This window comes from Lissotriton helveticus, chromosome 12 (assembly GCF_964261635.1).
Source record: "Lissotriton helveticus chromosome 12, aLisHel1.1, whole genome shotgun sequence".
NCBI classification, from domain to species: Eukaryota; Metazoa; Chordata; class Amphibia; order Caudata; family Salamandridae; genus Lissotriton; species Lissotriton helveticus.
The window spans coordinates 38,111,446-38,135,894 of NC_136073.1; the positions used below are offsets into that span (position 1 = coordinate 38,111,446).

The window sequence follows — 24,449 nt, forward strand, 5'->3', positions numbered from 1 at the left end:
AGCCGGGCTGATGAGAGGTGTTACCTCGAAACCGGACCGGTCCTCGGATGCTTGTTTCCGTTCTGGGAAGGACATGGCTTTTGTAGTTCGGACTGGACTGTTCCCATGGGGCACAGGGTCAGCGCTGATTTGCATATCGCCATTGTCTAACCCAGGGTGGTGTGGAGTGGAAAAACGATGGATTTGGGCCCAGATCTTTGGACTGGGGTGAATGTGTGACATTGATCCACATTCTGTCCATCACTGTTGTGTTTGCAATTACCGCTCTAAGTGTACTGGGGATGCTCAGACGTGAGTCCCAGGCACTCCACACCACTGGAATCAAGCTAGCCGGGCTGATGAGAGGTGTTACCTCGAAACCGGACCGGTCCTCGGATGCTTGTTTCCGTTCTGGGAAGGACATGGCTTTTGTAGTTCGGACTGGACTGTTCCCATGGGGCACAGGGTCAGCGCTGATTTGCATATCGCCATTGTCTAACCCAGGGTGGTGTGGAGTGGAAAAACGATGGATTTGGGCCCAGATCTTTGGACTGGGGTGAATGTGTGACATTGATCCACATTCTGTCCATCACTGTTGTGTTTGCAATTACCGCTCTAAGTGTACTGGGGATGCTCAGACGTGAGTCCCAGGCACTCCACACCACTGGAATCAAGCTAGCCGGGCTGATGAGAGGTGTTACCTCGAAACCGGACCGGTCCTCGGATGCTTGTTTCCGTTCTGGGAAGGACATGGCTTTTGTAGTTCGGACTGGACTGTTCCCATGGGGCACAGGGTCAGCGCTGATTTGCATATCGCCATTGTCTAACCCAGGGTGGTGTGGAGTGGAAAAACGATGGATTTGGGCCCAGATCTTTGGACTGGGGTGAATGTGTGACATTGATCCACATTCTGTCCATCACTGTTGTGTTTGCAATTACCGCTCTAAGTGTACTGGGGATGCTCAGACGTGAGTCCCAGGCACTCCACACCACTGGAATCAAGCTAGCCGGGCTGATGAGAGGTGTTACCTCGAAACCGGACCGGTCCTCGGATGCTTGTTTCCGTTCTGGGAAGGACATGGCTTTTGTAGTTCGGACTGGACTGTTCCCATGGGGCACAGGGTCAGCGCTGATTTGCATATCGCCATTGTCTAACCCAGGGTGGTGTGGAGTGGAAAAACGATGGATTTGGGCCCAGATCTTTGAACTGGGGTGAATGTGTGACATTGATCCACATTCTGTCCATCACTGTTGTGTTTGCAATTACCGCTCTAAGTGTACTGGGGATGCTCAGACGTGAGTCCCAGGCACTCCACACCACTGGAATCAATCTAGCCGGGCTGATGAGAGGTGTTACCTCGAAACCGGACCGGTCCTCGGATGCTTGTTTCCGTTCTGGGAAGGACATGGCTTTTGTAGTTCGGACTGGACTGTTCCCATGGGGCACAGGGTCAGCGCTGATTTGCATATCGCCATTGTCTAACCCAGGGTGGTGTGGAGTGGAAAAACGATGGATTTGGGCCCAGATCTTTGGACTGGGGTGAATGTGTGACATTGATCCACATTCTGTCCATCACTGTTGTGTTTGCAATTACCGCTCTAAGTGTACTGGGGATGCTCAGACGTGAGTCCCAGGCACTCCACACCACTGGAATCAAGCTAGCCGGGCTGATGAGAGGTGTTACCTCGAAACCGGACCGGTCCTCGGATGCTTGTTTCCGTTCTGGGAAGGACATGGCTTTTGTAGTTCGGACTGGACTGTTCCCATGGGGCACAGGGTCAGCGCTGATTTGCATATCGCCATTGTCTAACCCAGGGTGGTGTGGAGTGGAAAAACGATGGATTTGGGCCCAGATCTTTGGACTGGGGTGAATGTGTGACATTGATCCACATTCTGTCCATCACTGTTGTGTTTGCAATTACCGCTCTAAGTGTACTGGGGATGCTCAGACGTGAGTCCCAGGCACTCCACACCACTGGAATCAAGCTAGCCGGGCTGATGAGAGGTGTTACCTCGAAACCGGACCGGTCCTCGGATGCTTGTTTCCGTTCTGGGAAGGACATGGCTTTTGTAGTTCGGACTGGACTGTTCCCATGGGGCACAGGGTCAGCGCTGATTTGCATATCGCCATTGTCTAACCCAGGGTGGTGTGGAGTGGAAAAAACGATGGATTTGGGCCCAGATCTTTGGACTGGGGTGAATGTGTGACATTGATCCACATTCTGTCCATCACTGTTGTGTTTGCAATTACCGCTCTAAGTGTACTGGGGATGCTCAGACGTGAGTCCCAGGCACTCCACACCACTGGAATCAAGCTAGCCGGGCTGATGAGAGGTGTTACCTCGAAACCGGACCGGTCCTTGGATGCTTGTTTCCGTTCTGGGAAGGACATGGCTTTTGTAGTTCGGACTGGACTGTTCCCATGGGGCACAGGGTCAGCGCTGATTTGCATATATCCATTGTCTAACCCAGGGTGGTGTGGAGTGGAAAAACGATGGATTTGGGCCCAGATCTTTGGACTGGGGTGAATGTGTGACATTGATCCACATTCTGTCCATCACTGTTGTGTTTGCAATTACCGCTCTAAGTGTACTGGGGATGCTCAGGCGTGAGTCCCAGGCACTCCACACCACTGGAATCAAGCTAGCCGGGCTGATGAGAGGTGTTACCTCGAAACCGGACCGGTCCTCGGATGCTTGTTTCCGTTCTGGGAAGGACATGGCTTTTGTAGTTCGGACTGGACTGTTCCCATGGGGCACAGGGTCAGCGCTGATTTGCATATCGCCATTGTCTAACCCAGGGTGGTGTGGAGTGGAAAAACGATGGATTTGGGCCCAGATCTTTGAACTGGGGTGAATGTGTGACATTGATCCACATTCTGTCCATCACTGTTGTGTTTGCAATTACCGCTCTAAGTGTACTGGGGATGCTCAGACGTGAGTCCCAGGCACTCCACACCACTGGAATCAATCTAGCCGGGCTGATGAGAGGTGTTACCTCGAAACCGGACCGGTCCTCGGATGCTTGTTTCCGTTCTGGGAAGGACATGGCTTTTGTAGTTCGGACTGGACTGTTCCCATGGGGCACAGGTTCAGCTCTGATTTGCATATCGCCATTGTCTAACCCAGGGTGGTGTGGAGTGGAAAAACGATGGATTTGGGCCCAGATCTTTGGACTGGGGTGAATGTGTGACATTGATCCACATTCTGTCCATCACTGTTGTGTTTGCAATTACCGCTCTAAGTGTACTGGGGATGCTCAGACGTGAGTCCCAGGCACTCCACACCACTGGAATCAAGCTAGCCGGGCTGATGAGAGGTGTTACCTCGAAACCGGACCGGTCCTCGGATGCTTGTTTCCGTTCTGGGAAGGACATGGCTTTTGTAGTTCGGACTGGACTGTTCCCATGGGGCACAGGGTCAGCGCTGATTTGCATATCGCCATTGTCTAACCCAGGGTGGTGTGGAGTGGAAAAACGATGGATTTGGGCCCAGATCTTTGGACTGGGGTGAATGTGTGACATTGATCCACATTCTGTCCATCACTGTTGTGTTTGCAATTACCGCTCTAAGTGTACTGGGGATGCTCAGACGTGAGTCCCAGGCACTCCACATCACTGGAATCAAGCTAGCCGGGCTGATGAGAGGTGTTACCTCGAAACCGGACCGGTCCTCGGATGCTTGTTTCCGTTCTGGGAAGGACATGGCTTTTGTAGTTCGGACTGGACTGTTCCCATGGGGCACAGGGTCAGCGCTGATTTGCATATCGCCATTGTCTAACCCAGGGTGGTGTGGAGTGGAAAAACGATGGATTTGGGCCCAGATCTTTGGACTGGGGTGAATGTGTGACATTGATCCACATTCTGTCCATCACTGTTGTGTTTGCAGTTAGTTAAAAAAACGGCATTATTCAGAATACAGTCACGGGGTGTATTGAGGACCACCTATAGAGGCATGTAGTTAAAGAGAATACCGCAGGTTTTTAATTGAGAGATGAATGTTTAAATGAATTATTGATTATTAGCAACCCGTGATGTTTAGACCAGTTAGTCTGTTTGTTTTAAATCTGTCACGTAAAAACACATCGTAATTAATTCATTGGAATAATGTGATTAAATGTATTTATTGATTTGTATTTTTAGATGCCCCTGACGAAGGGAGTATAACTCCTGAAATGCATTGGGCTCACGCAATAAAACATGACACGAAATCAATCCCATGCCTCTGAGATTTCGTGGAATTTGGATGGTACAATATATTGGATAAAATGAATTGAATGGAGGATTAAACAAGGATTAAAATGAAAGGAAAAAGGAACACATGAGCAAGTTTAAGAATTAATAAGAATTTAATTCATTGGATTCAAGTCCTTAGCTGGAGGGCAGCTTTTTGGGACCGCAATCGTTCCCTTTGTGATGTGGTATTATTTCTTCCCCCCGCCCAGAGTGACCAGGAAGTGCCTCGAGGCGCTGCTGTTGTAACATCAAAAGTCGAGTGACAACATTCTGTAAAGTTTTTGGGGAGCTGGAAAGATATGGTTGGTTGTATTGCTTCCCAGCGCCCAGAGTGACCAGGAAGTGCCTCGAGGCGCTGCTGTTGTAACACCAAAAGTCGAGTGACAACATTCTGTAGGGTTTTTGGGGAGATGGAACGATATGGTTGGTTTTATTGCTTCCCAGCGCCCAGAGTGACGAGGAAGAGCCCTCGAGGCGCTGCTGTTGTAACACCAAAGATCCCCGCGCCGAAGCTGCTCCCACGAGCCCCGGGCTGCTTCTCTTGGTCCAGAGAAGGCCGAATGCAGAAGAAAGACCTAAAACAAGCATTTACAATGCAACGGTTTCGCCTTTGGAAAAGTTAGAGCTATTAGCAATGTAAAAGACAATGCCATTTATTTATCTGTTTTCAAAACCAACACATAAATACAAATTTTGTCATTTACAATGCCAATAGCTCAAACTTTTCCAAAGGCGAAACCTTTGCATTGTAAATGCTTGTTTTTAGAATGGAACTCTGGTTGTTTTAGTGTGAAATGGAAATAAAAGCATGACCCTGAGGGAAAAGACAACGTCCAGCATTAACCACTTCCTGCGTGGGAGGATGACAGGCGGTGAAGCAAGAGCAGGCCTCAAGTGGCTCGTTGCTTTGTCTCTTGCACAGCACTGGACGGTGTAAAATGAGCTGTGTAGAAGTGCCTGTGAGGGACCATCATTTGTCTCTATGGTGATGGGGTAGCCGGAACTGCAGCACTGAAGGAGGCCTGTGCAACACAGTGATAGCAATACATTATTACTTTTAGAGATGCTAATTTGGAGGAATGGGACATGTAAAGAAAATGGGATCTAGCCCGTGAACACTCCCAGGTGTTTGATTGCTGACCTCTGGTATTTTAGCTTCTGATGTGTGGTGAGCCTCTCAAATGGAATGTCACACACTGTAAATTCTGTTTAAATTGGATTAGGAACTGTAACCTGAAGCACTGTCTTTTAATATGTGGTTAGTTGACGGTTATGTAAAGGGGCTCTGGGTATGTATGAAGTGCGCTTGCACACTGTAAATGTTACGTATGTGGGTTATGATGACCATGGAGTGTGGGGACAGGAATCCATTTTGGATCCTCCGTGTATGTATGAAACAAGATGTAGGATTGGCCACTGGAATACACATTATTGTCTATAAAAACGTATGCACCCGCACTCACCGACTGTCTTCTGGCGGGCGGGGCTCTCCTCCTCACACGGGAGCCTTGCTCCCTGCAGCACTCCTCCGGCGGTCGCTTTGGGGCCGCGGGCGGGGTTCCTCTCCTCCTGGGCTCTCCTAGATGCAGCAGGGCTCCCTCGCATCACGGGAGCCCTGCAAACCGGCCGCCATGCTTCTTCTTTCTTCCCCCCGGGCTGCGGGGGCGGGCACTTCCGGCCGGCCGCGCTGGGATTGGCCGGCCGGCCAACCACTTCCGGGTCGCTGCGGGCAGCGCAGCGGCCCTTCTCCTTAGGTAGGCAGGCGGGGCTGATTTTTACGGGCAAATGCCGGGTGGGCACCGGCTCTAGATAACCATCAATCGGGGCGGGATTGGACACGGACGGCGGGAGGGGGCGGGAGTGGACACGGACGGCGGGAGGGGGCGGGAGTGGACACGGACGGCGGGAGGGGGCGGGAGAGGACACGGACGGCGGGAGGGGGCGGGAGAGGACACGGACGGCGGGAAACAGTGCACAGGACAGCGAGGGGGGGGCGGAAATGGACAGCGCATCAGTGAAAGGGGAGGGAACGGGAAAAAACGTAACTCCGCCCTGGGAAAAAATCTCGGGAACGCCCCCGAATCTGGTCCGGCCTTGACGGACAGATCTCTGTTCCAATGACTAGCCTCCATTTATGGAGCTAGCCAATGGGACAGGGGGGCGTATTCCATTCTCCTTACTGGAAATCAAGAGATTTCTCTGGAGGGCGGAGCTAAGAGCTCCGCCCTCCAGCGAAACCTAAACAGGAGAAAAGGAAACCGAGAAGTGGAATTCACCGCATGCTCGAAGATTATGGGGCATTTTAAGGAGCGGAGGACACGCGCCCTAAATAAGGGGGCTTCAGATTTTCCGAACAATCACTCTGGCATGTCATGGTACATACATGAGAAGCAGGGAACGAGAGGGTTTAAGGGGCAGTTGAAAGTAATGCCATGTGTGGAATGATGCCCACTGAGACATGCCATGTGTGGAATGATGCCCACTGAGACATGCCATGTGTTGAATGATGCCCACTGAGACATGCCATGTGTGGAATGATGTCCGCTGAGTAATGCCATGCATAGAATGATGCCCACTGAGACATGCCATGTGTAGAATGATGCCCACTGAGACATGCCATGTGTGGAATGATGCCCACTAAGTAATGCCATGTGTGGAATGATGCCCACTGAGACATGCCATGTGTGGAATGATGCCCACTAAGTAATGCCATGTGTAGAATGATGCCCACTGAGACATGCCATGTGTGGAATGATGCCCACTGAGACATGCCATGTGTGGAATGATGCCCACTAAGTAATGCCATGTGTGGAATGATACCCACTGAGACATGCCATGTGTGGAATGATGCCCACTAAGTAATGCCATGTGTGGAATGATGCCCACTAAGTAATGCCATGTGTGGAATGATACTGCTGAGTAATGCCATGTGTAGAATGATGCCCACTGAGACATGCCATGTGTAGAATGATACCCACTGAGACATGCCATGAGTGGAATGATGCCCACTGAGACATGCCATGTGTGGAATGATGCCCACTGAGTAATGCCATGTATAGAATGATACCCACTGAGACATGCCATGAGTGGAATGATGCCCACTGAGACATGCCATGTGTGGAATGATGCCCACTGAGTAATGCCATGTGTGGAATGATACCCACTGAGACATGCCATGTGTGGAATGATGCCCACTGAGACATGCCATGTGTGGAATGATGCCCACTGAGACATGCCATGTGTGGAATGATGCCCACTGAGACATGCCATGTGTGGAATGATGCCCACTGAGTAATGCCATGTGTGGAATGATGCCCACTGAGACATGCCATGTGTGGAATGATGCCCACTGAGACACGCCATGTGTGGAATGATGCCCACTGAGTCATGCCATGTGTAGAATGATGCCCACTGAGACATGCCATGTGTGGAATGATGCCCACTGAGTCATGCCATGTGTAGAATGATGCCCACTGAGACATGCCATGTGTAGAATGAAACCCACTGAGACATGCCATGTATAGAATGATGCCCACTGAGACATGCCATGTGTAGAATGACGCCCACTGAGACATGCCATGTGTAGAATGATGCCCACTGAGACATGCCATGTATAGAATGATGCCCACTGAGATATGCCATGTGTAGAATGATGCCCACTGAGTAATGCCATGTATAGAATGATGCCCACTGAGTAATGCAATGTATAGAATGATGCCCACTGAGTAATGCAATGTATAGAATGATGCCCACTGAGACATGCCATGTGTGGAATGATGCCCACTGAGTAATGCCATGTATAGAATGATGCCCACTGAGACATGCCATGTGTGGAATGATGCCCACTGAGTTATGCCATGTATAGAATGATGCCCACTGAGACATGCCATGTGTGGAATGATGCCCACTGAGACATGCCATGTGTAGAATGATACTGCTGAGACATGCCATGTGTATAATGATGCCCACTGAGTAATGCCATGCATAGAATGATGCCCACTGAGACATGCCATGTGTAGAATGATGCCCACTGAGTAATGCAATGTATAGAATGATGCCCACTGAGACATGCCATGTGTATAATGATGCCCACTGAGTAATGCCATGCATAGAATGATGCCCACTGAGACATGCCATGTGTAGAATGATGCCCACTGAGTAATGCCATGTATAGAATGATGCCCACTGAGACATGCCATGTATAGAATGATGCCCACTGAGTAATGCCATGCATAGAATGATGCCCACTGAGACATGCCATGTGTAGAATGATGCCCACTGAGTAATGCCATGTATAGAATGATGCCCACTGAGACATGCCATGCATAGAATGATGTCTACTGAGAAATGCCATGTGTAGAGTGACGCCTACTGAGTAATGCCATTTGTAGAGTGACGCCTACTGAGAAATGCCATGTGTAGAATGATGCCCACTGAGACACGCCATGTATACAATGATGCCCACAGAGACATGGCATGTATAAAATGATGCCCACTGAGTAATGCCATTTGTAGAGTGACGCCTACTGAGAAATGCCATGTGTAGAGTGACGCCTACGGAGTCGAAGATAGTCTGGATTCACTTTGCAGAAAGGACTGGATTGAATTCAAACAAATCACGAAGTTCAATTTTATTGGACGATCAAAATTCTGAAGCCAACCTTCTACCGTAAAGATACAGCGTAAAGGAACTACAAAGGCACTCTCCCAGAAAGTCACAATACCCAACACAGTGGTGGATAATGGTTCATAGAAGACGATACATGATATCCTTCTTATAGGTTTCATTTATTCACGTATCAGTACATTGAACCATCACGAATTATGCAATTCAGTTACTGAAAAGGAACTTTTTTCTTTTCACTCAAATGACATCGGTAAGTCCAGATATGGATCCGTTTCCACAATGAACACAGTCCTCTTTTTATTTGAATTTGGTTTATTTCGGAAACAAACACAGCCTCCAGAAAGAATTCAGCCAACACGTGTTTCGTCGATCTTGACTTTTTCAAGGCAGGTAAGTAGAAAACAAGGTAGGTATTTCCAATGCTTCGTCACACTGGAATCATCCGTAAGGTTCTCAGAGTATCAAGTGTTTATCAACGGTTATATAGTGAAATATGAAAGTAACGTGAGTGGTGGATATTAGTCAGTTATTTGGATTGAGAAGGGTAGCGGAGGGATAGAAGAGGGAAAAAGGTTTGCGTTAATATAGCGCTTGCTAGCCCTGATGAGGTGTTGAAGTGCGTTTTTCGGCGAGTAGCATGCTACTCCGGAACCCCTAAAGTATTAGTGGTTAACTAGTATAGTGAAATATGACATTTGAGAAATGGACGTTAGTCTGTTATTTTGATTGAAAAGGATGGTGGAGGGATAGAAGAGTGAAGGATTCAGACTTTTTTTTAAGTCATAGTAGTAGGAGACTTGGGATCAGTAAAAAGTGATGTGAAGGGGACGAGTCAGAGGGAAGAGTTTAGAAAGGCTTGGAGGCTTTTTCCTGTGTATGATGGCTGCATGCTGTGTATGATGGCTGTATGCTGTGTATGATGGCTGTATGCTGTGTATGATGGCTGTATGCTGTGTATGATGGCTGTATGCTGTGTATGATGGCTGTATGCTGTGTATGATGGCTGTATGCTGTGTATGATAGCTGTGTCTGGAGTTTGATGGCTGTATGCTGTGTATGATGGCTGTATGCTGTGTATGATGGCTGTATGCTGTGTATGATAGCTGTGTCTGGAGTTTGATGGCTGTATCTAGTATTTAATGGCTGTATCAAGAGTATAATTGCTGTTTCTGATTTATGTTGATTATATCTTGTGTCTATTGGCTGTATCGAGAGTATAATTGCTGTATCTGCATCATATTGGTTGCATCTTGTGTATGATGGCTGTATGCTGTGTATGATGGCTGTGTGCTGTGTATGGTGGCTGTATCGGGTATTTAATGGCTTTATCGAGTGTATAATTGCTGTATCTGATTTATGTTGGTTGTATCTTGCGTATGGTGGCTGTATCAGGAGTATAATTGCTGTATCTGATTTATGTTAGTTGTATCTTGTGTATGGTGGCTGTATCTGCATTATGTTGGTTGTATCTTGTGTATGGTGGCGGTATCGGGAGTATAATTGCTGTATCTGATTTATGTTGGTTGTATCTTGTGTATGGTGGCTGTATCTGCATTATGTTGGTTGTATCTTGTGTATGGTGGCTGTATCGAGAGTATGATTGCTGTATCTGATTTGTGTTGGTTGTATGTTGTGTCTGGTGGCTGTATCTGATTTATGTTGCTTGTATCTTGTGTCTGGTGGCTGTATCTGATTTATGTTGCTTGTATCTTGTGTCTGGTGTCTGTATCTGATTTATGTTGGTTGTTTCTTGTGTCTGGTGGCTGTATCTGCTTTATGCTGTTGTATCTTGTGTATGATGGCTGTATCTGCTTTATGTTGCTTGTATCTTGTGTCTGGTGGCGGTATCTGCTTTATGCTGTTGTATCTTGTGTCTGGTGGCTGTATTTGGCATATGAGGCCTCCTTCATACGTCAGAGGGCTGCATCAGATTTCCAGGGGCTGCCATGGTGTATCGGATATGCTTGGTGTATTGTGTCTGTTTGTCGGTGTGATGGCTGGATTCCATGTATAAAGACAGTATCCTTGATATGAAGAATGCATTCTGTGCATGCACGTATGTAGCCTATGACGAGTGTATCCCACATGTGAGTCTCTGCATCTTGTATGTGATGTCTGTATCTGGCCTGTCAGCCGTGGTGTCTGCGCCTGGTGTCTGTATATGGTGTGTTGGCGCTGCACTTATGCTGGGGTCAGTATACCCCTTTCACGTCATGGCTTCACCTCTTGTCACGTAGTGGTGGCAAAGCCTTTGTGACGTCACTTCCTCCTCTTCTCGTATTTTGGAGAAGAATTGACGTCAGTTCCCATGAGGTCAGATGTACTTTCCTGTCTTTCACTGCTGCTTTTACTGACCTGTTCTTTTCAGGTCTGGCCTAGACCCAGCTTTAGCTCTCGGGAGCCCCTCGGACCGGTAACACCCCGATACTGGCTTCAGTGTAAATAAGGAATGTTTATTTATACAGACACACCTCTAAGTCCCTTCATTTGGGGGTATCACTGCACGACTCCCGAGTGAACCCCATTGTGGCAGCCCCCTTGGACCACCAGGAAACGTCCGAGCTGCGTCTGCAGTGCCTCTCCTCTGACTCCTCCCCTGCGGACCTGCCCAGGATTACACAATGCCAGGCAGCCTGGGGCCATGAGCTGGGATTAATGTGAGAAACCGAAAGCAGCCCCCGGCTGTGGTGACGTCATGGGAGTGCAGCCCCGGCCTGGGGCGGAGGGGAGGGGTCTGAGCGGCCCTACATAAGATGCCGAGGCAGAGGAGGGTGGACAGCAGCGGCAGTGACCCCCAGCAACATCTGGAGCTCCAGCACTGCACGGGGCAGGAGGAAACACTCACATCTGGAGCTCTTGAATACCAGGGTACAGAATCTCCAGCACCTGGGGAGCCACAGGGCCACATCTGGAGCACCTGCGTCTTGGGAGCCAGAAGAACACGCCTGGAGCATCAGCTCCTCTGGAGGTGAAGGACAACATCTGGAGCCGGGGCCAGAGGAACATATCCGCATCTGGGGCTCAGCTCTCAGGAGCCCGGCGGCAGACCCCCGTCCCTGGCACAGTCTTCGCCCTCATCATGGAGGCGGACCCTCAGCACATGAAGACCCTGTATGAAGCCCGGGGCTTCCTGGCGGCGGTGCCAGTGCTGGACCCAGAGGAGCTGGAGGGCGCCAGGAGGGCCTTCGAGGCGCTGGAGCAGGAGTTTGGTAGGTGCAGGGGGGGCTTCGAGGAGCTGGAGCAGGAGTTTGGTAGGTGCAGGGGGGGCTTCGAGGAGCTGGAGCTGGAGCAGGAGTTTGGTAGGTGCAGGGAGGGCAGCCTTATCTCTCGGGGCTGATTTATGAGGGCCTTGCGTCATGCTTGCACCATGCTAAGTGGTACATGCACGAGGCAAGGACTTGTAAATCTAGGAATGTGTTAAAATATTATGGCTCCCAAGGTGAGGCCTAACGAGGAGAAATATCTTTATGTTGCTTGTATCTTGTGTCTGGTGGCTGTGTCTGCTTTATGTTGCTTGTATCTTGTGTCTGGTGGCTGTATCTGCTTTATGTTGCTTGTATCTTGTGTCTGGTGGCTGTATCTGCTTTATGTTGCTTGTATCTTGTGTCTGGTGGCTGTGTCTGCTTTATGTTGCTTGTATCTTGTGTCTGGTGGCTGTGTCTGATTTATGTTGCTTGTATCTTGTGTCTGGTGGCTGTATCAAGTGTATAGTTGCTGTATCTGATTTATGTTGCTTGTATCTTGTGTCTGGTGGCTGTATCTGCTTTACGTTGCTTGTATCTTGTGTATGGTGGCTGTATCAAGTGTATAGTTGCTGTATCTGATTTATGTTGCTTGTATCTTGTGTCTGGTGGCTGTATCTGCTTTATGTTGCTTGTATCTTGTGTCTGGTGGCTGTGTCTGCTTTATGTTGCTTGTATCTTGTGTCTGGTGGCTGTGTCTGATTTATGTTGCTTGTATCTTGTGTCTGGTGGCTGTATCTGCTTTACGTTGCTTGTATCAAGTGTATAGTTGCTGTATCTGATTTATGTTGCTTGTATCTTGTGTCTGGTGGCTGTATCTGCTTTACGTTGCTTGTATCTTGTGTATGGTGGCTGTATCAAGTGTATAGTTGCTGTATCTGATTTATGTTGCTTGTATCTTGTGTCTGGTGGCTGTGTCTGATTTATGTTGCTTGTTTCTTGTGTATGGTGGCTGTATCAAGAGTATAATTGCTGTATCTGCTTTATGTTGCTTGTATCTTGTGTCTGGTGGCTGTATCTGCTTTATGTTGCTTGTATCTTGTGTATGGTGGCTGTATCTGATTTATGTTGCTTGTATCTTGTGTCTGGTGGCTGTGTCTGCTTTATGTTGCTTGTATCTTGTGTCTGGTGGCTGTGTCTGATTTATGTTGCTTGTATCTTGTGTCTGGTGGCTGTGTCTGCTTTATGTTGCTTGTATCTTGTGTCTGGTGGCTGTGTCTGATTTATGTTGCTTGTTTCTTGTGTATGGTGGCTGTATCAAGAGTATAATTGCTGTATCTGCTTTATGTTGCTTGTATCTTGTGTCTGGTGGCTGTATCTGCTTTATGTTGCTTGTATCTTGTGTATGGTGGCTGTATCTGATTTATGTTGCTTGTATCTTGTGTCTGGTGGCTGTGTCTGCTTTATGTTGCTTGTATCTTGTGTCTGGTGGCTGTGTCTGATTTATGTTGCTTGTATCTTGTGTCTGGTGGCTGTGTCTGCTTTATGTTGCTTGTATCTTGTGTCTGGTGGCTGTGTCAGCTTTATGTTGCTTGTATCTTGTGTATGGTGGCTGTATCAAGAGTATAATTGCTGTATCTGCTTTATGTTGCTTGTATCTTGTGTCTGGTGGCTGTATCTGCTTTATGTTGCTTGTATCTTGTGTATGGTGGCTGTATCTGCTTTATGTTGCTTGTTTCTTGTGTCTGGTGGCTGTATCAAGAGTATAATTGCTGTATCTGCTTTATGTTGCTTGTATCTTGTGTCTGGTGGCTGTATCTGCTTTATGTTGCTTGTATCTTGTGTATGGTGGCTGTATCTGCTTTATGTTGCTTGTATCTTGTGTCTGGTGGCTGTATCTGCTTTATTTTGCTTGTATCTTGTGTCTGGTGGCTGTATCTGCTTTATGTTGCTTGTATCTTGTGTCTGGTGGCTGTATCTGCTTTATGTTGCTTGTATCTTGTGTCTGGTGGCTGTATCTGATTTATGTTGCTTGTATCTTGTGTATTGTAGCTGTATCTGCTTTACTATGCAATAGCCTTCCCTTAGATCTTAGATTTGTTTCCTCTGAAACACTTTTTCGTAGCCGTCTTAAAACCTGGCTATTTTCATTATTATAGGCCCTACTCTTTTTTAGCTCACAGTCTAAGCGCCGGGACACCCCCTTTGGGGGTAGCCGCGCGCTCTACAAGTCTCAAAATAATAAATAATAATAATAATGTTGCTTGTATCTTGTGTCTGGTGGCTGTATCTGCTTTATGTTGCTTGTATCTTGTGTCTGGTGGCTGTATCTGATTTATGTTGCTTGTATCTTTTGTCTGAGGGCTGTATCTGCTTTATGTTGCTTGTATCTTGTGTATGGTGGCTGTATAAAGAGTATAACTGCTGTATCTGCTTTATGTTGCTTGTATCTTGTGTATGGTGGCTGTATCTGCGTTATGTTGCTTGTATCTTGTGTCTAGTGGCTGTATCTGATTTAGGTTGCTTGTATCTTGTGTCTGGTGGCTGTATCTGCTTTATGTTGCTTGTATCTTGTGTATGGTGGCTGTATCTGAGTTTTGTTGCTTGTATCTTGTGTCTGGTGGCTGTATCTGATTTATGTTGCTTGTATCTTGTGTCTGGTGGCTGTATCTGCTTTATGTTGCTTGTATCTTGTGTCTGGTGGCTGTATCTGCTTTATGTTGCTTGTATCTTGTGTCTGGTGGCTGTATCTGATTTATGTTGCTTGTATCTTTTGTCTGATGGCTGTATCTGCTTTATGTTGCTTGTATCTTGTGTATGGTGGCTGTATAAAGAGTATAACTGCTGTATCTGCTTTATGTTGCTTGTATCTTGTGTATGGTGGCTGTATCTGCGTTATGTTGCTTGTATCTTGTGTCTAGTGGCTGTATCTGATTTAGGTTGCTTGTATCTTGTGTCTGGTGGCTGTATCTGCTTTATGTTGCTTGTATCTTGTGTATGGTGGCTGTATCTGGGTTTTGTTGCTTGTATCTTGTGTCTGGTGGCTGTATCTGATTTATGTTGCTTGTATCTTGTGTATGGTGGCTGCATCAAGAGTATAATTGCTGTATCTGCTTTATGTTGCTTGTATCTTGTGTCTGGTGGCTGTATCTGCTTTATGTTGCTTGTATCTTGTGTCTGGTAGCTGTATCTGCTTTTTGTTGCTTGTATCTTATGTCTGGTGGCTGTATCTGCTTTATGTTGCTTGTATCTTGTGTCTGGTGGCTGACAGGCTGTATCTGCTTTATGTTGCTTGTATCTTGTGTATGGTGGCTGTAACGAGGAGAAATGTCTTTATTTCTACTTGTTTTTTAGTTTCCATGTGTGCTGCATTCTGCAGCACACCTAGAAAGAGGAAAATGCCTCTATGGATTGTTTATATGCTGGAAGGTGTCCCTTCCTGCACTTAAACAATCCTGCCTGTTACACAGGCAGTGTTGCACCATGGTGCAAGGGTGCCAGCATTGGCGCTAGGCTGCAGAAACGGTGCCATCGCAGGGAGAAAGGAAAACAATGCACCGTATTGGATAAATGCGGTGCATTTTGCCCTTGTCCGGTGGCACAGGGCAGCTCAGGAATGTTTTTTGCTGCGCTGCTCGGTGCCACCATTCCCATATATAAGCCCCTCTGTTTAGAGGCCTCTCGGTGTAGAGACTAACCCCCCCTCCTTGTGTCCCCTGAAGGCTGGGTCTAAACTGGGGTGACAAGGTGAGCAAAAGAACGATGGATTGAACCCAGACCTCTTGACTGGGGGTGAATGTTTGATTTGCTTTGCATTCCGTCCATCATCTGTGTGTCTTTTGCTTTCTCACCCTGCAGGGAAGGAGCACGCCCAGTACAGCCTGCACAACGCCCACCTGCGCCTGCCGTGGGTGCTGGGCCTCGCCACCCACCCGCACACCCTCCAGGCCATCACCGCCGTGCTGGGGCCCCACGTGGTCCTGCTGGACTCCAGGTTCATCTGTAAATATCCGGCCTCCAACGTGCCCCACCGAGGGAACAGCGCCCCCTACGTGGCCTGGCACCAGGACATCAAGTAAGTCAGACTACAGGGTGCAGGCTTCAGGGTGGGGGAGGGGAGGGCTCAGCAGGGGTGATGTGTCTCTTTGTACTTCAAGGGTAAGGCCAAAGGATGGCATTCCTGCCCCCTGAGCCTGGTGGGGTCTGATTAACAGGCTACCTGGTGGGCACCATGTGGTGTTTAATACACAGGGTGGTGCGGGGGACACACACAGCGTAGATTACAGCATCTTTCATCTAGGCAGTGCATGAGGGCATAGGGCTTGCTGCACTACCAGACACACATCACCCTGTGTCATTCTGTGCCCTCATGTGCCATCATGTGGCTTATTATGCCCTAATGCACCATCCTGTGCCATCATCTACCATCCTGTCCCTTCATTAGTTTTCCTATGCCCTTGGTATGCCATCCTGTGCCATCATGTGCTATCCTGTGCCCTCATGTGTCACCCTCTGCCCTCATGTGCTATTGTGTGTCCTCTTGTGACATTCTGTGCCATCATACGCCAACCTGTGCCCTCATGTGTCAAAATGTGCCATCCATGCCTTGATGTGCCATGCTGTGTCATCAATAGCCATCCTGTGCCCTCGTGTGCCATCCTGTGCCCTAATGTGCCATACTGTGCTCTCATGTATTATCCTGTACCATCATGTTCCATCCTGTGCCCTCATGTGCCATCCCGTACCATCATGTGCCATCCTGTGCCCTGATGTGCCATACTGTGCTATCATGGGTTATTCTGTATCATCATGTGCCATCCTATACATTTATGTGTCATCCTGTGCCCTCGTGTGCCATCCTGAACCCTCATGTGTCATCCTGAGCCCTCATGTTTCATCCTGAGCCCTCATGTGCTATGATGTGCCCTCATGAGCCATCCTGTGTCCTCATGTGCCATCCTGTGCCCTCATGTGCCATCCTGTGCCCTCATGTGCTATCCTGTGCCCTCATGTGCTATCCTGTGCCCTCATGTGCCATCCTATGCCCTCATATGCCATCCCGTGCCCTCATGTGCTATCCTGTGCCCTCATGTGCCATCCTGTGCCCTCATGTGCCATCCTGTGCCCTCGTATGCCATTCCGTGCCCTCATGTGCTATCCTGTGCCCTCATGTGCCATACTGTGCTCTCATGGGTTGTTCTGTATCATCATGTGCCATCCTATACATCTATGTGCCATCCTGTGCCCTCATGTGCCACCCTGAGCCCTCATGTGTCATCCTGAGCCCTCATGTGCTATGATGTGCCCTCATGTGCCCTCATGTGCCATCATATGCCTTCATGTGCCATCCTGTGCCCTCATGTGCCATCCTGTGCCCTCATGTGCTATCCTGTGCCCTCATGTGCTATCCTGTGCCCTCATGCCCCGGGGTTTGCGGATGTTTGGCTGACAGCATCCTCCTCCTTTTACTTCCAGGTATTGGGGCTTCGAGGGGGGCCCGGTGGCCTCAGTGTGGCTTGCCCTGGATGACGTAGACGCAGAGAATGGTGTCCTGCAGGTTATTCCAGGTATGGATAAACTCCCATAGTCAATGCATGCATCACAACAGCCTGGAGCTTTAACACTGATTGGCTGAAAATGGGGCATGGGCTAATACTCTACTGGTGAGCCCCAATGTAATCACATAGGAATCTAGGACAGGGCTCCACAGCATGGGAGATAGATAGGCTATCTCTTTACCTTGAGCCCCAGTGTCGTGACATAGGGATCTGGGACATGACTATACAGCAGGGGAGCCCATCTGTTAACCAGGGAGCCTCAATGTCATGACATAGGGATGTGGGAGAGAGTTATACAGAATGGAAGACGGTGCATTCATTCACAATGAGTCAGAGTCCAGGCAAGCAAGGGGTGCAGCAGGCTTATATTGTTGAAGCCCTTGGGCCTTAACTCAGTGGTGTTGACAAGTTGTCTACTTCTCTGTCGGAGTTCACTGCTGTTCTGACACAGGGATGCTGTCCTAGTACCGAAAGTCTGGAGATAGAACGCGGGCTCCACACAGGTCCTGGCGCCCTCAGCACCATGTGGGTCACAACTATATCTCTGGATGGAGCAAGTCCATGCTGCTATGTACGAGCGCCCCTGTGTGATCAGAGGGATCGTGCCAGGGTCGGATTGGTAAGGGTGGACTCGGGCAATGGGCGATGGGCTGGTATCGTGAGTTGCAGCTGTGGGCTGCTTTTTTGGGCAGCATGGTGGCCGATATGGGCTGTCTGTGCTGCTCCGCCCAGTGGGGGCCTGAGCAGCCTTTGCGGAGGCAGATGGACCTCTGTTACCCCCCTTTTACCAGGGGGGCGGAGGTATCATTTCCAGTCTCCGGCTGGCCCCGCCCAAATCTTAGTCAAGTTAAGATAAAACACACCTCTCTTATAGAAATCCCCAACTTCTTTTTATAACATTTAAAACACTGAAGCAGTGTTTTAAAAAAAGACGGGGGCAGATTTACAAGCCAATTGCGTCACATTTACTCCCGCTGTTGCGTCACTTCTGTAACGCAGCGGCGGCGTAAACCATGCGCCACACAGCAACTTATTTACAACCTGACGCATCTAGGGAGATGCGTCACGTTGTACAGCCCTGCACCACATTAAACCTGCGTCAGGTTTAATGTATGCTGGGTGGGTGTTCCGTCAGAAAAAGCCTCGTAAAAGTGACGCTGTGAAATCTACAAGATTTCACTGAGTCATTTTTCAGAGGCTGCAGGATGAAACCTTACGCCTGCTTGAAACAGGCGTAAGGAGTGGCGCAGCACGTTAGGTATGGGCAGTCCCATAACATTGCTGGAGTTGCGTAGCGCCTGCGACATGACTTCAGCCATGCACCGACCTTACACCATCAGATGCGACATGCATTTGTCTATCCCTGCGCCACGGTGTGCCGCATTTTAAATGCGACGCATCCGTGGTGGTGCAAAGATAGAATTGCGTGTCGCATCGTTACTGGCGCATCCCTGCTAATCTGCAGGGATGCGCCAGTCCTTGTAAATCTTCCCCGCAATCCGCAAATGTGGGGCACTTTTTTCAGGGTGCCCGGGCCAACTTTTTTCAAAGCCAATCAAACCCTGACCCGTGCTTTACTGTACAGCTGGAGCGGGGGGACACGAGGACCTAACAGAGGGACGCTGCTTATGGTTCTACAGGCAGAGATGTCTTTGCCTGTAAACACGGGCACCACTGCCTTGAAAGAGTGATATTGGACAGGGTTGGTCATACAGGGCTCTAGTATGACCCGACTATCTTCACCCAGATTAGTGTCAGAGGCTAGACTCCTGGGGGCTGGTGAGGCCTCGATGAAAGATCCCGGGGTCCTCGCGGGGGGTTCTAGTGTTCAGAGATGGCTCTCTCTTTATTTAGAAGCTGCAGTCCTCTGTTAGATGAAAAACATCCTTTACCACGCGTCTTTTCCATGCATGCCTTTACCACGCTTCCTTTACCACGCAAATGCCTTTACCACGCGTCTTTTCCATGCATGCCTTTACCACGCTTCCTTTACCACGCAAATGCCTTTACCACGCAGTCTTTTCCATGCATGCCCTTACCATGAGATGCCTTTACCACGCAGTCTTTTCCCACGCATCCTTTACCATGCTTCCTTTACCACCCAGATGCCTTTACCACGCAGTCTTTTCCACGCATGCCTTTACCGCGCTTCCTTTACCACGCAGATGCCTTTACCACACAGTCTTTTCCCACGCATCCTTTACCACGCTTCCTTTACCACGCAGTCTTTTCCCACGCATCCTTTACCATGCTTCCTTTACCACCCAGATGCCTTTACCACGCAGTCTTTTCCCACGCATCCTTTACCGCGCTTCCTTTACCACGCAGATGCCTTTACCACACAGTCTTTTCCCACGCATGCCTTTACCGCGCTTCCTTTACCACGCAGATGCCTTTACCACACAGTCTTTTCCCACGCATCCTTTACCACGCTTCCTTTACCACGCAGTCTTTTCCCACGCATCCTTTACCACGCTTCCTTTACCACCCAGATGCCTTTACCACGCAGTCTTTTCCACGCATGCCTTTACCGCGCTTCCTTTACCACGCAGATGCCTTTACCACACAGTCTTTTCCCACACATCCTTTACCACGCTTCCTTTACCACGCAGTCTTTTCCCACGCATCCTTTACCATGCTTCCTTTACCACCCAGATGCCTTTACCACGCAGTCTTTTCCCACGCATCCTTTACCGCGCTTCCTTTACCACGCAGATGCCTTTACCACGCAGTCTTTACCATGCAGATGCCTTTACCACGCAGTCTTTGCCACGCTTCCTTTACCACGCAAATGCCTTTACCACACAGTCTTTTCCACGCATCCTTTACCACGCAGATGCCTTTTCCACGCATGATAATTAAAGGTAAATGTGTGTATAATTATTGTGGGTGTGGCCCGTGCTGACACCTTATTTTCGACAGAGGCGGGGACTGAATGAGTACCCAGGCCAGGAATCAGTGCCCCTCTCACTCCAACCCCCCTTTCTTCTGCAGGAAGTCACAAACAAGGTGTCCTGGAGCACCGCACAGCAATGACCCCCGGGAACATGCTGTCCACCAATCAGGAGATTCCGCGGCACCTGGTGGATGCACAGAAGGCGGTGGAGTGTCCTCTTCAGGCTGGGCAGATGTCGGTGAGTTCACAGCGCTCTGTCGTTTCCTGGACAGGCAAACAAGCAAGGGGTTACTGCAACGTTACGAAGTAACATGAAAAGCCATGATACTCGAGCCCAGTGCACTGTGGGTGTCAGGCAGACCAGTGAATCCCCCACTTATAAATAACGCAGCCGGGAAGTAGGCAGGGCCAAGACATCCATCAATTTATGGCACCGCCCTTCCCATAATGAGCCTTTTGTCTCCATTACTGTGTACTCACAACCCCCCCTTAAAGGTGCCCCAGAACTGTGTACTCACAGCCCCCCTTAAAGGTGCCCCAGAACTGTGTACTCACTACCCCACTTAAAGGTGCCCCAGAACTGTGTACTCACTACCCCCCCTTAAGGGTGCCCATGTACTGTGTACTCACTACCCCCCCTTAAGGGTGCCCATGTACTGTACCTCCCTGTACTTACAGCTTCCTTTGAGGGTGCGCCAGCACTGTATTCTCACAGCTCCCCATGACGGTGCACCAACCTGTGTACTCACAGCTTTCTTTGAGGGTGCATCAACTCTGTGTACTCTGTACTCACAGCTCCCCCGGGTGCACCCACACTGTGTACTCAGAGCTCCCCCTGGGCATGCACCAGCACTGTGTACTCACAGCTTACCCTGGGGGTGCACAACACTGTGTACTCACAGCTCCCCCGAGGTGCACCCACGCTGTGTACTCACTGCTCTCCCATTGAGGGTGCACCAACGCTGTGCACTCACAGCTTTCTCTGGGGTGTACCCACACTGTGTACTCACGGTTCCCCTTGGGCATGCACCCGCACTGTGTACTCACAGCTCCCCCTGGGGGTGCACCAACACTGTGTAATCACAGCTCCCCCGGGTGCACCCACACTGTGTACTCAGAGCTCCCCCTGGGCATGCACCAGCACTGTGTACTCACAGCTTACCCTGGGGGTGCACAACACTGTGTACTCACAGCTCCCCCTGGGGTGCACCATCACTGTGTACTCACAGCTTTCCCATTGGGGGTGCACCAGCGCTATGCACTCACAGCTTTCCCTGGGGTGCACCCACACTGTGTACTCACGGTTGCCCTTGGGCATGCACCCGCACTGTGTACTCACAGCTCCCCTTGGGGGTGCACCAACACTGTGTACTCACGGTTCCTCTTGGGCATGCACCCGCACTGTGTACTCACAGCTCCCCCCGGAGGTGCACCAACACTGTGTACTCACAGCTCCCCCTGGGGTGCACCAGCACTGTGTACTCACTGCTCTCCCATTGGGGGTGCACCAGCGCTGTGCACTCACAGCTTTCCTTGGGGTGCCTCAGGACTATGTACTCAGTTTCCCCTTGAGGTGCACCTCAGGGCGCTGCCTCTCTTTTCTCTGTCTCATATCCAGTGCTTAATTTGCGCCTGTGGTTTCCGGTGCTTTTCTGTAAACACAGGCACATATGTCTGAGAAACCACTACATGGTGGCAGTGTGTGTGCATTTTTAGCTAACGTTCATTAGTAGAGAACTAAATGATTTAATATAGCTTTAAAAAAATGACAAAACTGAAAGGTAAAAAAGTGATGCTGGCAGTGCCAGCTGCAGTGGACCAGTGAGTAACACATTGGGCACTGGCACTTACATTTTTGGCAGATAAGCACGGCTCATATCCTACATTTCTCTTGTCAGATCCACGACGGGCTGACAGTCCACGCCAGTGAACCGAACACGTCCCACAGACGCAGATGTGGCTTTGTTATTCGCTACGTCCCCACCACAGCCTACCCCGTGGAGGTGAGTACAATCCTCTCCTTCAGACTGTCTGAGTATGGTTGTGTGTCAGTGGGTTTATTAGACGACAAGAGTGACAGTGTGGACTGTATGTGTTTGTGTGTGTGCATCCATGCACGTGTGTTTGTGCACGTGCATTTCTACTCGTAACTGTGTGTGTTTGGGGATTTAGATAGTTTTGGTTGTTAGTTATGTAAGAGAGGCAGGTTTGAAGGTTCAATAGTTTGGGGATTTAGATAGTTTTGGATGTTAGTTATATAAGAGAGGCAGGTTTGAAGGTTCAATAGTTTGGGGATTTAGAATAGTTTTGGTTGTTAGTTATATAAGAGAGGCAGGTTTGAAGGTTCAATAGTTTGGGGAGTTAGATAGTTTTGGTTGTTAGTTATATACAGGTTTGAAGGTTCAATAGTTTGGGGATTTAGATAGTTTTGGTTGTTAGTTATATAAGAGAGGCAGGTTTGAAGGTTCAATAATTTGGGGATTTAGATAGTTTTGATTATTAGTTTTATAAGAGAGGCAGGTTTGAAGGTTCAGTAGTTTGGGGATTTAGATAGTTATGGTTGTTAGTTATATAAGAGAGGCAGGTTTGAATTTCAATAGTTTGGGGATTTAGATAGTTATGGTCGTTAGTTATATAAGAGAGGCAGGTTTGAAGGTTCAATAGTTTGGGGATTTAGATAGTTATGGTCGTTAGTTATGTAAGAGAGGCAGGTTTGATGGTGGTTCAATAGTTTGAGGATTTAGAATAGTTTTGGTTGTTAGTTATATAAGGGAGGCAGGTTTGAAGTTTTAATAGTATGGGGATTTAGATAGTTTGGGTAGTTAGGTTGTTCTATAAGAGAGGCAGGTTTGAAGGTTCAATAGTTTGGGGATTTAGATAGTTTGGGTAGTTAGGTTGTTCTATAAGAGAGGCTGGTTTGAATGCTAGATAGTTTGGGGATTTAGCTGGCGTTGGTTCTTGGCTGTTTTGAAAGAGAGGGAAGGTTTATCGTTAGTTATTGTTGTAGAGTACACGTTTTAGAGATTCGATTGATCATGCCCTTTTCTCCCTCACTACCTGACACCAGTGTAGGTCCTCTATGATAAGGTCTTGTATTCTCCCACGTCTGAATGCCCTCATTCTAATGCACTTCTCTCCTCTCTGATTCCAGGACCCCGAGCGCCCCCGCTCCTTCCCTGCCACCGTGCTTGTTTCAGGAACAGATGAATTCCAGCACTTTACAGATCATGCACCCAACTTTTTCTCCAAGACCTTCTGACACCTCTGCAGAGCATCATCAGGAGACTCATTCCTCTCTTCATGTAGTTCATAACTGCCAGTAACATACTGCTGCATGGTGCAGGTTCATTCCTGATCTCAGATGGAGCCCTATAGGTTCAAATATGTATTTCCTCTTTTTTAACATCTTGCAGTGAGCCCCAATATTGTCTACAATAATGTTCGGATGGTAGGCCAAAAGGTGCTGCAACTGTTACCGTAAAACAAACAATTGCGGTTTCAGAAATTGATAATGTGAATTCCTTTTTGCACTGCATTGCACTTTCATTAGAAAACACAAGCCTGCATCCTGTTTTGGAATCTCAGCTGCCTGACTATATGTAATTCTATTTTATTAAGGTTTATTTATTGCGCTAAACATACAGCTGGAAGACAGATTTACAGTCAAAAGTGCGAATGTCTTTTTGTATTCTTTTTCTACAAAAGTAAAATAAAAATGTATCAATACATTTTGGATAAGAGTACCACTTTTGATTTTCAACACATCTAGATGATTCCAGCTTGAGAAATATGTAACGAGGAGGCTGGTCTCATTTTAAGCATGAATATGGATACATGCCGGTACATAAGGAACTCTAGATCAATTTACTTTGATCTAGAAGTCTAGGGGACGTCTCACTAGAACCATCTTCAGCCTTCCTCATCGCCACTGGCCTCACTAACAAGCCCGCATTGTTACATATCGATCATTGA

At 48.5% G+C, this 24,449-nt stretch overlaps 1 protein-coding gene across 1 annotated transcript; it reads left to right on the forward strand.

Annotated features, from left to right (window-relative positions):
• Positions 1 to 11,609: 11,609 nt before the first annotated feature.
• Positions 11,610 to 24,206, forward strand: LOC144798600 (phytanoyl-CoA dioxygenase domain-containing protein 1-like). The gene is made up of 6 exons (XM_078669556.1): positions 11,610 to 12,050; positions 15,882 to 16,098; positions 17,499 to 17,590; positions 20,576 to 20,715; positions 22,376 to 22,480; positions 23,629 to 24,206. The coding sequence occupies exons 1-6, from the start codon at positions 11,921 to 11,923 to the stop codon at positions 23,734 to 23,736; spliced, it is 792 nt and encodes a 263-aa protein (XP_078525682.1). The 5' UTR covers positions 11,610 to 11,920; the 3' UTR covers positions 23,737 to 24,206.
• Positions 24,207 to 24,449: the final 243 nt, after the last annotated feature.